This window comes from Thalassophryne amazonica, chromosome 17 (genome assembly GCF_902500255.1).
Source record: "Thalassophryne amazonica chromosome 17, fThaAma1.1, whole genome shotgun sequence".
Classification (NCBI taxonomy): domain Eukaryota; kingdom Metazoa; phylum Chordata; class Actinopteri; order Batrachoidiformes; family Batrachoididae; genus Thalassophryne; species Thalassophryne amazonica.
Genome location: NC_047119.1, coordinates 53,666,961 through 53,684,750, shown reverse-complemented (window position 1 = coordinate 53,684,750; position 17,790 = coordinate 53,666,961). Strand labels below are relative to the sequence as shown.

The following is a 17,790-nucleotide window of genomic DNA, read 5'->3' as shown; positions in this document are numbered from 1 at the left end:
TCTCTTTGGCTCATCAAAAGAAAAGTTACATTTTTAATTAGTTATCCAGTAACTGAGTTATTATGACGTTATGTAACAGGTGCATGTCTAATATTGAGAACCTCAGCACAGACAAAACCTTGCATTCGCCACGTGATCTTTGGTAAAGCCCCTACAGGGGGCTCACACCCCAGGTTGGGAACCAGGGATTAAGATCAATGCATGGACCAAAAATTGCAAGACATCAGGGGATAGCTTTTTCAGCGAGCATGGCCATGAAAGATGAAATCACGTACTGATGGTTGCCTCTGTGTGGGAGAAAATACCACAATTATTAAGGAGGAATAATATTAAAATTATGCTAACTGAAAAGTATTTCCAGCACTTCACAAAAGACAGCTCAGCATTATCATGTACAGGTGTTCAGGTAAACTCAGACTGTGCAAACAATTAAAATAAAAAATAGGTACAGCTGAGAACTGCAATTTTTCACATTATAGTATTTATTTTCAATAAACTAAACAAATTTAAAATGTTTTTAAATTTCCCTCAACTCCCTGTGATCAGTGTGACCTATAGGCAGTGTTGCCACAGTTACTTTGAAAAAGTAATCCATGCCAATGCATAAACAGCAACTAAACATGTTTGAGTTTAACAGTATAGTTTCACAGCTGTGGCACAGCATGTGTGTGTAATCAGCTTATCAATCAATAACCCTGCCAAGCGTTGGAATGCTCAGAGAGGCTGATTTAGATGGGAGTGGGTTCTGCTACAGACGTGGAAGTATTGTAGTTAATAATGAGTCCACAAACAGATGTGCATTAAACACTGGTTAATGTCATGACAACGTGCCGATGAAAACTGATGCACAATTCTGACTTAGGTTTCTGAGACAAGGACAGGAAGCGAGAATATAATACAGTGGTTGAAAGGGGCCACAACACTTCCAAATTAAAACAAAATTAGCAATAACAGGAAACACTTAAAACTGCAAACATCTGCATCAATTTGAGAACAGGTAATTGCATCACAAAAGTTTTGCAACTTGAATGACGTATAATGACGCAAACACAGAACACAAATAAATACAACCTGCAGCATGTGCAACAGTTTAACTTGATAATGTATCGGCTGCAAATCCACACAGTGCTTCGCAAATCTTCACAACGCAATAGAAGGCGGAACAACACAAACAGCGGTTTCTGCACAGACGAGACAACTTTTTATCACGCTGCTCCACACTTTATCACTATCTGGCTGGCAGAGCTGCGTAAGATTATTTATTAACTTTATACATATGCTACTTATAGTTTCACACTTTATTATAACATCCTTGGCGGACATAATAAAATCATCAGCGTTTGTTTATTTGTCTGTCTGTCTGTTAGCAGTATTATGTCAAAACTACTGCATGGATTTTGCCAAAATTTTCAACAGATACATATTAGGCCATGGAAGAATCCATTAAATTTTGGAGGTGAACTGGATTTGGATTCTGGTTCAAGTTTCACTTTATAGGTAGGGTTTGAAGGATTACGTCAAAACTGCTTCACAGATCCTCACCAAATTTTCACCACAGATAGATATTAGGCCATGGAAGAATTCATAATATTTTGGAGGTGATCTGGATTTGGATTCTGATTCAAGTTTCACTTTAGGTAGGGTTTGAAGGATTACTGTTAGCAGGATTAAGTCAAAACTACTGCACAGATTTTGACAAAATTTTCAACACTGATACATATTAGGCCATGGAAGAATTCATTAAATTTTGGAGGTGATCTGGATTTGAATTCTGGATCAAGTTTCACTTTATGTAGGGTTTGAAGGATTACGTCAAAACTGCTTCACAGATCCTCACCAGATTTTCACCACAGATAGATATTAGGCCATGGAAGAATTCATAAAATTTTGGAGGTGAACTGGATTTGGATTCTGGTTCAAGTTTCACTTTAGGTAGGGTTTGAAGGATTACTGTTAGCAAAACGTTTCCATCTTTAAGAGTCTTGTCTGAATTTGTGCTAAACACATTATCAAATGAAATTGTTACATATGCTGTAATGTAATGTTATGTTTGTGTTCTCTGTGTTTGCATCCGTTTTTTCAATTTGCAAGTTTGTTTGACGTAACTACATGTTATGTTTTTGGAATCTGTTAGAAGTTTTCTGCATTTACTAGTGTCTTAATTTGGATGTGCTGTGGCCCTTATCGGACACCATAGTAACGAGATAACAGTACAGGATAATGGAGACGAGAGCAAACAGCACTGGAATTGAGAGCGGAGCCAGAAGAGCTGATTAGAAAGAGAAATGGTGATGCATAGAGAGAATGAGAAAGTGCCATCGCGATGAAAGCACAAGTTCACGAACCACCGGACCAGACAAAGCAGAAATACAGACACAATCCTACCTAAAGTTAGCTGGGCAACTCCTACAAAACAAATGAAAGAGCGCGTTATAAACAGTCTTACAGACACTAAAATTCACGGAGGGCAGTGCACGCTCCCATACAGTCTTCTTCAACCACAACACTGACTCAGAGCTGAAAACAAATGATCAGATCTAAACAGATGAAGTGTTTTCTGAACTCAAGCAGCATACCTTCATCCTCTGAAACATCCAAAATTTCATCTACGGTCTCAGGAAAACTCATCCGATGTTTCTCTGTAGTGACCTGTGACAGGTGCAGGAATTTGAAAGAGATGTGAGATGGCAGAAAGAACAGGATGAGTGAAAGAAAAATTCTTAATTGCTATTTTGAAAGTGCTGGGACAAGAAAGAGCAGAACTGCTACTGCAGTTATAAGATGGAAAACCTTAATGGTGCGTGTTGAATTTACTTCATTGACTATGGGTGTAATTATGCAAACCGTATATCATGTGCTGCTCACCGTGGAAACAGACTCCTCGGTAACCAGTTTCAGTACATCAATGACAGAAATGTATCCCAGCCGTTTCGCGATGCCCAGAGGAGACGTTCCATTCTGCACAGAGAAAGATCAGGTCAGAATTCCACACATTATTTTCGCTATTCCATAATTATGTGTATTTTCAACTTTGCACACAGCTGTTATTTTCCCAGTAACGATTATTCTTGGTTGCAAATAGATATAAAATATGTGTTTTGAATTTTTGAATTGGGTTTGCCAAAATATGAACATAACATGAGCCACATACGAGGTCTATTAGAAAAGTATCTGACCTTATTTAAAAAAAAAAAAAAAAACATATGGATTTCAGCTGTAGGTGGTTTTTCAGTCGAGTGATTATCCAAGAAATTGTGGACGAGCCTGGACATGCCATAACATGTTCTGTGACGCTTCATCACGGCGTTGCTTTGCGCATCGCGGCACCCGCGACGCGCGGAATTCCTCCGCACGTCTGTCTCAATTTGCCGAAAAAGTGCTGATGTCCATGTCTTTTCACAATTCCTGTGCTAGTGCAGACGACGTCCCGGATAAAACACAGCGTCCAGTTTGGAAATGAACGGCACATTCCACTTTTAACGAGGAGTTTTTGTCATGGAAAGGAGTGGACGCTTCGCGCGTCACGACGGCAAGAGAGACAAAGAACACCTCCGTTTCGGAGTGCCAGAAGGACAAGCTGGGACATGTCCAGCTCTCCACAATTTCTCTGATACTCACTCGACTGGTAAGCACTGAAAGGCATGTCCCAGCTTGTCCTTCTGGCACTCCGAAATGGAGGTGTTCTTTGTCTCGCTTGACGTCGTGACGCGCGAAGCGTCCATTCCTCTTTCCGTGACAAAAACTCCTTGTTAAAAGTGGAATGTGCCGTTCATTTCCAAACTGGACGCTGTGTTTTATCCGGGACGTCGTCTGGACTAGCACAGGAATTGTGAAAAGACATGGACATCAGCACTTTTTCGGCAAATTGAGACAGACGTGCGGAGGAATTCCACGTGTCGCGGGTGCCGCGATGCGCAAAGCAACGCTGTGATGAAGCATCACAGAACATGTCCAGGCTCGTCCACAATTTCTTGGATAATCACTCGACTGAAAAACCACCTACAGCTGTCTGACGCCATCTCAAAGCCGTTCTGTGAGACCAAAACGGAGGTGGTTTTGTGTCGGTCCAGCAGCGAATCCATCGTGACGCGCAAAGCCTCCGCTCGGCTTTCCACGACAAAATCTCTTGTTAAAAGTGAAATCTGCAGGAAAATGGTTGATATCCAGCTCTTGTGATAACCAGAGAAATTGCACACGATGGTCACGGATCCACAGAGCGATCTGTTTAGAAATGAAATGGTGGCTCAGCCTGTCGATGGAAGCTGGAGCGCGGCGGGCCCCACAGCTGCTGTGGGCCGTCCTTAAAGGGACAGTAACATCCCTTAATGTCTTTGCAGCCCATAAAATTTTCACCAAAAACTACCTGAATTTCTCGAATGGTGTCCACATGGTTGTGCCTCACAGTTTCTAAAAAAAATTTGATCAAGCAAAGCAGCAGTCTCTCAGCCATTTCCCTGACAATAAAAATCCGCCGAGAGGGCTGGACCACTCCTCACTCAAAGCCTGCTCACAGGCGAATGACGCAACCGACAGGCGTGAAAAAACTCACGCATGCACATGAAGGTTCAAGGTTGGCTCACGCAAGCACACATGATTCAAATCCATGTTTTTTTTTTTAAAAAATAAGGTCGGATACTTTTCTAATAGACCTCGTATTGTTTGGATAATACAAACAGGTGCAGCACCAAACCCTGAATGTATATGAAACAGAAATATAAGTTCTTACAATCTCATCATAAATACACTAAATGTGCTTATCACAACTGTAGAAAGTGTGCCAAGCTGTAAATGTGTAACCATTTCTAAGGTTTAAGACATTTTAATTTTTGTCAACTTCAGGGCACTTTATTATATAGTAGCAGGGCCGAATATAGGAATGTGAAAGGGGGGGTTCAAATCCTTGAGTTGGGGGTCCAGTGGGCCGCAGGGCCCCCGTTGGGGTCGAGGGGCAATGCCCTCGTGGGGACTCAGGGTGGCGAAGCCCCCCGCAGCAGAAACTTTTTGAGGATTTCGAGGGGTAAAAAGCTACATAAATTTAATTTGAAACCCAAAATGTATCATTTTAGGAAATACATTTTTATATACAAATAGTCCTTGCTTGGGATTGGATCAGTTGCCATAAGAACCACCCAGGAAAAACCAAGATAACATTAATGCAAACTTTATACCTGCCTGTCGGTTGCGTCATTCGCAACCGACAGGCGTGAAAAAACTCACGCATGCGCACGAAGGTTCAAGCTTGGCTGATGCAAGCGTACATGATTCAAATCCATATAGTTTTAGCAAAAAATAAAAAGGTTGGATAGTTTTCTAACAGACCTCATATTTAGCAGCATTAATATTCGCATTTACATTATGAATATGTACGTATATGTATGTTATGTATTAAAATAGCGGTATTTAATTCGGTGATCTTGTTTAACTCGCGCAATTTGCATAATAAATCTCACGCAAATATTTGCACCTTTACAGTATTTGCCACAGGAAGGAGAAGCTCCCTTTATTTCTCAGCTTATACATACAAACATGTTTTTACAAACCAGACAAGTGTAATTCTGTGTCTACATGGGTATTTACAAGCCTACTAATCTGTTTGATATCAGAGGAGGATAGGGACCAGGAAGCAAAAATTCTCAACCCCCATGGGAAAAGTTTATCTAGCAGTTTCCCCTTTCATCACTTAAGGGATTACTCTGGCAGAGGAAATTGAAACTTGAGGGTGTGTGATAATAGCTGTGTAACAGTTAGTGCTTGTTGCTTATTATCAATGAAAAGAAAATACATAATGTTGATATCCAGATCAGAAAAAAATCAGCAGAATTCTCGGGGGGGGGGGGGGGGGGTGTTCGGTTGAACCCCCTAAACCCCCTCTATATATGGGCATGAGTAGTTAGCACTGACTGAAGGGAACACTAGAACAAAAACAAAACCTGCCAACACCAATAGCCAGAAATACATTTTATTATATAAAGAAGGATCATTATTCACTTACACATAAAGTCTATTTGAGTGCAATTTAATGATATTAAATAATTTTGCATTGCAGAGATATTATATTGTATCATCAGCATACAGGGATGATGAGAAGAGACTGGAAAATCAATATAGGTAAGCAGTTGCTATTAGAAGACTGCAAACAAAAACGTTAAAAATAATCTAAAATTGAATTTTAGGAATTTCACACAAACACACACAAAACCCCACTGAGCCTTCTGTACCATTATACGAGGTCTGTCCATAAAGTATCGTACCTTTTTATTTTTTTTAAACTATATGGATTTAATTCATATGTTTTCACGTCAGACAAGCTTGAACCCTTGTGCGCATGCGTGAGTTTTTCCACACCTGTCGGTGACGTCATTCGCCTGTGAGCACGCCTTGTGGAAGGAGTGGTCCCGCCCCGTCATCGGATTTTCATTGTCTGGAAATGGTGGAATGATTTGGGGGTTTTTTCCATCAGAATTTTTTCAGAAGCTGTTAGAGACTGGCACCTGGAAACTACTCGAAAAATGTATCTGGCTTTCGGTGAAAATTTTACGGGCTTCACAGAGAATAAGGTCTGGTAGTACAGCATTAAGGACCCCTTTAAGGACGCTCAGCGGGCCGCGCTTCGAGCTGCGATGACACAGCACAAGCCACCGGACCATTTCTGAGCTGATGGCTCTGTGGATACGAGACCGTCGTGTGCTCTTTCTCTGGTTATCACAAGAGGTGGACATCAGCCATTTTCCGGCAGATTTCACTTTTAACAAGAGATTTTGTCATGGAAAGTCGTGCAGAGGCTTCGCAAGCATTGAAAGCCGAGATAGACATGTCCAAACTTGTCCTCTGACACGCCGAAACGGAGGTGTTCCTTTGTCTCGCTTCCAAAGCAAATCAGTCGTGACGCGCGAAGCCTCCGCGCGGCTTTCCATGACAAAATCTCTTGTTAAAAGTGAAATCTGCCGGAAAATGGCTGATGTCCAGCTCTTGTGATAACCAGAGAAAGAGCACACGATGGTCTCGTATCCACAGAGCCATCAGCTCAGAAATGGTCCGGTGGCTTGTGCCGTGTCGTCGCAGCTCGGAGCGCAGTGCGCTGAGCGTCCTTAAAGGGGTCCTTAAAGCTGTACTACCAGACCTTATTCTCTGTGAAGCTCGTAAAATTTTCACCGAAAGCCAGATACATTTTTCGAATAGTTTCCAGGTGCCAGTCTCTAACAGCTTCTGAAAAAATTCTGATGGAAAAAAACCCCAAATCATTCCGCGATTTCCAGACAATGAAAATCTGACGACGAGGCGGGACCACTCCTTCCACAAGGCGTGCTCACAGGCGAATGACGCCACTGACAGACGTGGAAAAACTCATGCATGCGCACAAGGGTTCAAGCTTGACTGACATGAAAACATATGAATCAAATCCATATAGTTTAAAAAAAAATAAAAAGGTACGATACTTTATGGACAGACCTTGTAGGGCATTGTATTAAGGACTATGATACTATAATGCTTTGTAAAAATAATTACCATGTTTTAGGATATGTAGAATAAGTGATGGATAGGAGCAGTCTGGATTAAGTCTTGTTCTGCTGATACGTCAACATGGCTAATATCCAAGAGGATCCAAGTGGAACTCTGATTAATTACCATTTCAGGACAAACCATCTGTAAGTGACTTGTTTGTTTTGGCAAATGGTGGATTAGATGAGATCTAATTGATTCCAACTCTCAAAATGTCCTTTTTCAGATTTTAATTCAGATTCTAATATTTGTAGAAAAATACATTATGACATTTTGGGCAATACAATCAGATTATGATGTCATAATGATGTCATATTTCATTATAATGATACCAATGATTAAGTTCCATGTGTAGATCATCTCCTGCAAATTTGGTGGTCATACGCTAGCCCTGTCTAGATAGGGTTGATTAGCTCAGAATATCATACATATATACATCTTCAACCACTTATCTGGGATCAAGTCGCGGGACTCAGAATATCATCATTTATGAAACTGTAAACTAGTCTTTTCTGATCTTTTACTTGTTAAGTTGTGTTCTTGCAACTGTTGAAAAAAGAACTCATCTTCTGAATATCTACAAGACACAGATTTCTCCAGAAAAGTCAGGGTGTGGTGTTTTTGCATGGCAGACGAGCCCAGAGTTGGAAGAACATTTTTAACAGGATCAAAGTGTCTCACCGTAGTAACCTCATTGGGCTGGGCTCCATGTTTCAACAGCAGTGTGACGATATCGGTGTGGCCCTGCTGAGCTGCCTGGTGCAGAGGCGTGTAGCCCATCTTTGGGGGGAAATAAGAAGCCAGAAAGTAATGACACAAACATATTTTAAAAACAAAATCACTCTTAACACCCAGGTATTTGTTACAAATGTTCTAATACAGAAACTAGTTGAATGGACATAGTGGGAATATATCTAGACAACTAATTTCAGATGTGGTGAGTTTAACCAATTCCTACACAGTTGTAGGAGTTAGGACAGGTACAATACAAGAAAGTCAACACAAATAAAGATCTGCCCATTTTAGCATGGTGTGTAGACCTCTCAGACTCAGTTTAAACCACTGTTTTTCTACTTTATCAAATACATCTTGACTGGATGGAGTAACGTGGATTTTTTTTTTCCATTCATTCTCATGATACTGGTTAGCAGCTAATTATTGGTTAAAATATTAAAGGATTTTAAGCTTTTAACTACAAAGTGCAAGCATCAAATAAGAAAAGAAAACTTCATCTGTAATACAAGTCATTTGTGATCATATTATGAACTGTAAGTGAGATTTGAGAAAGTGAGTTTACCCTTGTTTTGCTGTTTACGTGAGCTTGTTGTTGCAAAAGGAACTTCACCATTTTGATGTTGCCATAGTGACAGGCCACATGAAGGGGTGTGTAGCCCATCTGAGTAACAATGAAAACCAGTAGATTAATAATAATAATAATAATAATATGACAAATATTGTCAATACAACATGAATATTTAATATAAAAACCTGAAGGCATTTCAAGTCATTGGTATCAAGTCGATGTCAAATCTTAAGTCATGAATTCAACATCAAAGTGAAGTCCTGTGTCAGTATTGTGCAACTCTCAAGTCCTCAAATGTGTGACTTTGCAGTGTATTTAATCAGTGTATTAGTGAGGCAATGCGTTTTACCCGTGAAGCAGCGTAAACAGACGCTCCCTGTTTGACCAAGGTGTCGGCAATACCCACATGACCCTCCTGGGCCACAAGATGTAAAGGTGTCAGTCCATTCTGACAGAATGACAGAGAAGGGAGTGACATTCAGCAATGACTGTGCTTGTGCTTAAAGATACCCTAAATGACATTTTACACATTTCACATCAATCAACCATTTTCTGTGGAAAGTCTTTGTGGCTTAATGGCGTCCTGTGCAGAGAATGAAGCAACACTCCCTCTGTGCTTTGAGATTTTCCTTTCCATGAAAATTAAGTAAGGTATATCTTCTATTATACATTCCAAATATAAGGTGGAACTCTACTAGCGTATACTAAGGTACACCTAAATATCTTAAAAAAACAACAACAAAAAACAAAGGGAGTAGAGACACTTAGGTGCCTGGTTTGAGAACCAGGGATGGTAGGTTGAAAAGCTTTTTTACCCCATGGAAACTCTCCCTACCCACCTAAGCCACCATGTTTGCATTCTTAGACTGGTCACATGTGCAACTGAGTCCTGCTGTGTGAAGTTGTTGCTCCTTCCTAAGTTTGTAAAGAGACAGCAGTACTCACTACTAACTGCATAGCCAATCAATTGTGTTCAAGACGGTGGGTTACAACTTTCCAGAAATTCCTCCAAAACCACATTCATGGGGCAAAAATGATTCTGATTAAGAATGTGGTCAGACCTGAATCCACATACATCTGGCTTTTCCCACACACAGCTGTTAGATCTGTTATAAGGCTCCAACTGCCATTCCTTCTGCTTGATGTGGAGGAGGGGAGGAGGGAGGTTTAGTAAGCAGTAGCATTGAGAAAGAAGCTTTGTTTATATCGACATCTAGTGGCAGAAATTTTAAGGAACCTTTGAAGAATTTTATGCACTTGATATTGAGTAGGGTTTGAGCCATTTCTTCTGTACATTTAACTGTTACTGTGTTTTGGATCAACTGTGGTTTCAGGTAGAAGAGAAGAAAATTTACCTTTGTGACAACAATGTGTTTCATCCTTGTGAAATTTATAAAAGAAAACTTTAAAATGAAAAGAACCCTTATTTTAAAAATACATGGATGACACAAGAAAGTGAAAACACTAATTTCCACTGTGGTCCATTTAAAAATCAAATGCTAAAATAGAAGCAATAATAATAATAATAATAATAATAATAATAATAATAGTGTGTATATGAACATGACCCCGTGCTCCGTGAGTACGGGTTCCGGGGTCCTTTGCTAAGGGCTATCCGGTCCCTGTACGACCGCAGCAGGAGCTTGGTTCGCATTGCCGGTAGTAAGTCAAACCTGTTTCCAGTGCACGTTGGCCTCCGCCAGGGCTGCCCTTTGTCACCAGTTCTGTTCATTATCTTTATGGACAGAATTTCTAGGCGCAGCCAGGGTGTAGAGGGGGACTGGTTTGGGAACCACAGAATCTTGTCTCTGCTGTTTGCGGACGATGTGGTTCTGTTGGCTTCGTCAAATCAGGACCTTCAGCGTGTACTGGGGCGGTTTGCAGCCGAGTGTGAAGCGTCTGGGATGAAAATCAGCACCTCCAAATCCGAGGCCATGGTTCTCGACCGGAAAAAGGTGCTTTGCCCTCTTCAGGTCGGTGGAGTGTCCTTGCCTCAAGTGGAGGAGTTTAAGTATCCCGGGGTCTTGTTCACGAGTGAGGGACGGATGGAGCGTGAGATCGATAGACGGATCAGTGAGTTTCCTCCGCAGGGTGGCTGGGCGCTCCCTTAGAGATAGGGTGAGGAGCTCGGTCACTCGGGAGGAGCTCGGAGTCGAGCCGCTGCTCCTCCACGTTGAAAGGAGCCAGTTGAGGTGGCTCGGGCATCTTTTCCGGATGCCCCCTGGACGCCTCGCTGGAGAGGTGTGCCGGGCATGTCCCATAGGGAGGAGGCCCCAGGGAAAACCCAGGACACGCTGGAGGGACTACGTCTCTCGGCTGGCTTGGGAATGCCTTGGGGTACCCCGGAGGAGCTGGGGGAGGTGTGTGTGGATCGGGAGGTCTCGGCGGCTTTGCTTGAGCTGCTGCCCCCGCGACCCGACTCCGGATAAAGCGGAAGAAAATGGATGGATGGATGGATGGATGGATGGATGGATGGATGGATGGTGTGTATATGATAACAAGAACCTAAACAATTTATAAATACATTAAGACAGTAAATTAACATTAAAAAAATCATATAATTACATAATTAACAGGAAATAAAAGGGTTGAGTTCTTCTTCTAAAAATTGTTGAGGTCTAAGGTTCTAAAAACATTCTGGACTCATACACCATTCCAACTCATTATACAAGATTTGTTTAATTTATTACCACCCTTGAAAAATGTCAGCTACCTTTTTTATAAACTACCCAGTCTAGAGCCCATGGATCCCCAAAGGCAACACGCTAGTACTATTATAATAGCAGAAGCCAGAAGAAATCAATAAATATTCATTTAAGCCCAGGGGCTTCCCACATTTTTCTGAAAGGCTTTCTGATGTATATATATATTTTTTTAATTCCTAAATATACATAATCTGATCTCCCACTCCAGTTTTACACAAACCTACAAAGTTTTATCAATCTCATTAGCACAATGTACGAGATGACAATCTACAAGCATGACAACTGAAAGGTGACACTGTATATTGATCTGAACAAGATACTGTCTGATCTGTACACCAGAGCAGAAAACAGCAGTAATTCACCATTAAGATGGATGCCAACCACCATAAAACAAGACAAAGAAAATGACAAAAGAAGATCTGAATGATGAGATGTGAGTAAAATTAATAAATCATGCTATCAAACTGAAAGACCAAGCTTGAATATTACCTTCATGCTACTCTGCACTTGACCTGTCTGCACTTTGTGGGAACTGCACTGAAGGAGGATGGCTAGGTTAAAGTAAGGGAAGCTATCATTGTTTATAAATTTTACATTTAGTCAGGAAAATATGTAGTCATTTAGCCCCATAATGTTGTTTTCATCTGTTTAGTGGTGGCAAAAAGCAGTTTAGGCTTAGTTTTTGTTTCTTTTTGGGGGGTGATTCATAAACTAACATTAATTAGCTTCTGTTTGCTCATGTGGTGTTTGTGTTATAAATAAATAATGCACAATTAAATTTATTTTGCTGATTGTTGCATGAAGCAATAGCACCATATTCAAAAATAAACTAATGCAACTTATGCATGTATTTTTTTTCCTCTTTATGACACATCTTTTGGACCGATGAGACTAATACTCTGGTGTAACGCATAGTTCGGAAAATACGGTGCACTTTTGCTTTTCTTTTTGTTTATTGCACAATAGAATTTGGTTTAACACACTGTGGTCGAATACCTTGTTCCCCAGATTAACATTGGCGTGTTTGGAGATTAGCAGGGCCACCATGTCGGGCCGTCCCTCCTGTGATGCCAGATGTAGCGGCGTGATGCCCTGCAGCGATTCGGAGTTGGGCGATGCACCATTTTGCAGCAGACAACTGGCCACCTCCATCTGGTTCTGTTTGGCTGCTATATGCAGAGGAGTGTAGCCGTTCTGCAGACAGAAGACAAGAAACATATAAACGCATGAGTTGTGATCGCTTCTCTTGACCTTGTTCATGACTAACTCTCGACTAACATCACTATTTCACGTTTAACCCCGCCCCCATTTTCAGCTGAGTGTTAGAGGTTTTTCTGTCTAACCACCTATGTGAGAATGTGTGTGCACACACGCACACACACACGTGTGTGTATCTTACTCGGGCAGTGCTGTGTGCAGATCCTCCTTTGCTGACAAGGAGTTTAACAACATCCAGGTTGTTGTGATGGACGGCCACATGAAGAGGAGTCAGACCGTTCTGTCAAACGCACATCAAACACATACATATACACACACGCATATATATGCAAACACACATGGACAATAACACAATATAAAATACAAACTCAGTGACATTCAGCTGAAATCACTTCTTTGAGCTGATGCTTTCCTGAAGTATTATAGCTTCATGAGGAGTGTGTTTTTGTGGACTTGAAGGAGCTGACCTAGGACCAGTGAGATGGTATCACCTTTCCAGCTGCGTTAGGATTGGCCCCTCTCTCCAGCAGGAGCTCAGCTACATCCACTTTTCCATATTTAGAGGCCACATGGAGAGGAGTGAACCCTTTCTGCTCAAACAAACAAACAAACAAACAGTTTGAGTTTATGGGGGTCAAACTGCAATTTTAGGGTGGTCTTTTATTTTGGCCAGCCTAAGGCATACCTGTGCAATAATCATGCTGTCTAATCAGCATCTTGATATGCCACACCTGTGAAGTGGGGTGGATTATCTCGGCAAAGATGAAGTGCTCACTAACACAGATTTGGACAGATTTGTGAACAATATTTGAGAGAAATATGTCTTTTGTGTATATAGAAAATGTTTTAGCTCTTTGAGTTCAGCTCATGAAAAGTGGGAGTAAAAACAAAAGTGTTGCATTTATGTTTTTGTTCAGTGTATAATACCTCCAGCATGCTCTGGGCTTTCCCTGGGGCCTCCTCCCAGTTGGATGTGCCTGGAAGACCTCCCTAGGGAGACCACCAGGGGCATCCTCACCAGATCACTGAACCACTTCACCTGGTTTGTGGATCTGGGAACTGGGAATTCGGGAACCACTTCAGCACGACAGTCGAGTACAAGATCCGTACAACATCAGACACCACCCCAATCGGTCCATTGATCTCACATTCCATCTTACCCCCACTTGTAAACAAGACCCCGAGATACTTGAACTCCTCCACTTGGGGCAGTAACTCTCCCCTGACTCAGAGGGGACAGTCCACCCTTTTTTTGACAGAGGACTGGGGTCTCAGAATTGGAGGTGCTAATTGTGTTCTCACTCTGCCTCAGACCTGCTCAGTGCACATGAGAGGTCACTGCCTGATAAAGTCAATAGAACCACATCATCCGCAAAAAACAAGATGCAACTCTGAGGTCACCAAACTGGGCACCCTCTGGTCCCTGACTGCGCCTTTAAATCCTGTCCATGAACATCACAAACAGGATTGATGACAAGGGATAGCCATGGTGGAGGCCAACACCCACCGGGAACAGGTCAGACGCCAGTCTTTCCATTAATCATTTGGAAATACAAACAATATGGTTCTGCAAGGTAAATCTGTCTTAAGAAGGCAGCTCTCAAAACTGAGTGACTGTGCATGAAGGAGATGAGTGAGGGAAGCCACCAAGACAAACAGGTAACTCTCATGGTGGAATGGTGCACAAAGAAACAATACAAACAATTTTAGCTGCAGTTTACAAGAAGGCACATGTTGAGACTCTAGATTTCTTCTACTTTCTTGTCACAAGCAAGTGATCTGAAAAATTACATTTAATACTTTCTATTTTAAATAATTATTAAGTCCTTATATATCACAAATTCTTTTCTACCTTTGTCATCTTAGTCTGCTGTGCCCCGGCATCCAACAGGATTCGGATTGTGTGGATGTGTCCCTCACGAGCGGCGATGTGTAAGGGGGTGTGGCCTGCCGTCGTGGCCGAGTCTGGATTGGCTTTGTGCTCGAGCAGCAGCTTGACAAGCTCCTTGTGGCCGACACGGGCCGCACAGTGTAGAGGCGTCTGGTCATCCTAGATGCAGGAAACATAACTTTTAAGCTTTTAGTTTAGAAATGTAAGAATCAACTACAATTATACACTCACGGGCCATGTTATTAGGTACACCTGTTCAATTACTTGTTAACACAAATTGCTAATCAGCCAATCACATGGCAGCAACCCAATGCATTTAGTCATCTAGATATGGTGAGGACGACTTGCTGAAGTTCAAACAGAGCATCAGAATGGGAACAAAAGAGAATTTAAGTGACTTTGAACGTGGCAGACGGGTTGGTCTAACTATTTCAGAAAGTGCTGAGCTACTGGGATTTTCACGCACAAGCATCTAGGCGCATAGGTGTCAAACTGATTCCAGAAAGGGCCAAGAGGGTGCAGGTTTTCTTTGTAACCACCAACTCCAGCAGGTGATTTCACTGATGAACATCACATTGAGCAGATGGGAAGAGTTCATCAGTGAAATCACCTGCTGGAGTTGGTGGTTACACAGAAAACCTGCACCCTCTTGGCCCTTTCTGGAATCAGTTTGACACCTATGATCTAGGGTTTACAGAGAATGGTCCGAAAAAGAGAAGATATCCAGTGAGCGGCAGTTGTGTGGACAAAAATGCCTTGTTGATGTCAGAGGTCAGAGGAGAATGTACAGGCTAGTTGAATGGGCGACTGAGTGATACCATCATGTCATCCTGGACCAACATCTCAGAGGACTGTTTCCACCACCTTGTTGAATCTATGCCATGAAGAATTAAGGTAGTTCTGAAGGCAAACGGGGGTCCAACCCGGTAGTAGCAAGGTGTACCTAATAAAGTGGATCTGCTTGTTGAACTGGCACAAGTTTTACACCAGATGCAACTTCCTGACACAACTCCGCATTACATGGACAAATGTGACAGAAGACACAGTTCTGCATTAAAACCAAGTGCAGTAACCACCTGGCCACCACCCCTGTATTATATTATTTAAACAAATATTCTACGCCTGCAGTAAAACATACATAGTCACATGACTCAGATGTGCAGGAGAAGACTCGGCTCATATTTTGTTTTTAGATTTTTTTTTTAATTTCCAATACTGAGTCCAGTTATTTTCGCCAATATGGGACCAATATCGATCAAAAATATTGCATCGGCACACCCCCTAATCTGTACTCATTTGCTAAATAAATAAATTAATTAATTAAAAATAAAAGTTGAATTCACCTGAAAGAGAATCCGGTGTAGTTGTTCATTGCTATTTTTAAGTCTGAGCTCAGGGTCAAACAGTCTCTAAGTCTTTATTTTGTATATTCACATTTTCTAATTTCAGCAACTGACAGAGGCGGCAACTTAGTCATGGTGCTGGGTGGCTGTATAGTATCTTTACAGTCAGATCAAAGGTTTGGGGTTTGAATCCTTGATTTAGCAAGTACACAGCAAATATTGTTACAAATTCAAACACAACACAAACTGATTTTTAAAGTGTCCTTCAGCAAGACGCTGAACTTCCAACCTGCTCAACCTTGTTACTCTTTTTTTTTTTTACTTATTTTTTATTGACAGAAGTAGTGACGAACAAAGAACAAACTGGTACACAGTTACACAGGCAGGGGGCGCCTCACAGAGTCTAGATATCTTAGCAAACAGTCACTCATCCATGTTCTTTTTGTCAATTTATAGAGGTGGTGTCCTCTTCTTGTCTTCTATAATCAGTCCATTTCCTCCATTTAATCTTGAATTGTTCTTCTTGCAATCTCAGTTTGTGTGTAAGTTTCTCAAAAATTTCTTCCACAGTGCACCCCCACTGCTCCTCGGTTGGTGGCTCTGGTTTGTACCATAGTCTTGTAATTGTTTTTTTGCTTGCCGACAGCAATACCTTTACAAGATATTCATCCTGTTTTTGAATTATGTTTTGTGTTAAATTCCCTAAGTAGAGCATCTTGAACGTTTTGGTATTTTGTAACCTATTACCTTTTGTAGGCATTGCGATATTTTATCCCAATACCCTTTTATCTTTTGGCAGGCCCAAAATATGTGGGTATGGTCTGCATCAATATGCCCACATGCTCTCCAGCACTGTTGCTGTGTAGATACCATTACGTTTCTGAGCTTTGGAGTTATGAAGAACCTAACCATATTCTTCCAATTGAATTCCCTCCAGATCCTGGAGCTAGCGGATGTGCACTGTGTTTTACAGATACTCTGCCATTCCTCCTCAGTTATTTCTTCGTTCAGTTCCTTTTCCCACTTGTCCTTAATATACAGAGAGGAGGATTTGTTGCACATCAAGTTTCTATATAAAGCTGAGATTACATTTTTCTCCTTTGTATGCTTTCTGGAATACCTCAATAATTTCATTGTTAGTGGCCACTTTTATCTCTTTCTCATAGTAATCCCTTATTTGCAGGTATCGATATTGGTCATTTTGTTCTAGTCTGAACCTATCCCGTAGCTTTTCAAAACTCTAGTCTGTCCTGATCCATCATTGTGCATATCGCTGTAATTCCTTTTTGTGACCATTGTTTAAACCCTTCATCATATATCCCTGGGATAAATCTATTATCGAATGAAAACCAGCTCAAAATCTGTTTTTCTTTCTCCAACTTGTACCTTTCACAGACAGTGTTCCATATTCAATTGTGTTTATGGTTATTGCGTCCAGTTGGTTACGCAGTTTTCTTAATAATCCTCTTTGCTCAATATTTATCATTACACCAGTATATCAAGGGTCTGATTTGTGCAGTGACCTTGTTACTCATTTATGTGGAAAAGAGACAGACAAGAAATAAACTAAAACACACTGAAAGATCTTTTTGAAGTAGTCGTTTTGTAGCAGCTACAGTGAGAAAGATGCATTTTTTGGGGGGGTGTGGTTAGTTGGACTGTCTTGGAGAGTACCTTGGCCTTTGCGTCCACTTGTGCTGTGTTCTGCAGAAGGAACTGAGCAACTTCACAGTGTCCTGCTCTGGACGCCATGTGGAGCGGAGTCTCTACTTTCTAGTTTCCAAAATCACAGGGAACAAATCACTCAAATGGCCACAACGTGCGTTTGTC

General features: G+C 41.4%; 1 protein-coding gene across 6 annotated transcripts in view; it reads right to left on the bottom strand.

Moving 5' to 3' along the window:
- ank1b (ankyrin 1, erythrocytic b) overlaps positions 1–17,790 on the bottom strand; it is a 208,679-nt gene that overhangs the window by 54,109 nt on the left and 136,780 nt on the right. For 4 of the 6 annotated variants that reach the window (XM_034192685.1, XM_034192680.1, XM_034192683.1 and 1 more), the window contains 11 exons: positions 17,635–17,733; positions 14,579–14,776; positions 13,218–13,316; positions 12,908–13,006; positions 12,505–12,702; positions 9,153–9,251; positions 8,798–8,896; positions 8,182–8,280; positions 2,866–2,958; positions 2,577–2,649; positions 2,386–2,406 (listed from right to left, as the gene is read on the bottom strand). In XM_034192685.1, the coding sequence (XP_034048576.1) occupies positions 2,386–2,406; positions 2,577–2,649; positions 2,866–2,958; positions 8,182–8,280; positions 8,798–8,896; positions 9,153–9,251; positions 12,505–12,702; positions 12,908–13,006; positions 13,218–13,316; positions 14,579–14,776; positions 17,635–17,733 (1,177 nt within the window). The remainder of the gene's footprint in view (positions 1–2,385; positions 2,407–2,576; positions 2,650–2,865; positions 2,959–8,181; positions 8,281–8,797; positions 8,897–9,152; positions 9,252–12,504; positions 12,703–12,907; positions 13,007–13,217; positions 13,317–14,578; positions 14,777–17,634; positions 17,734–17,790) is intronic. The other 2 variants (XM_034192681.1, XM_034192684.1) reach the window with 1 other exon arrangement.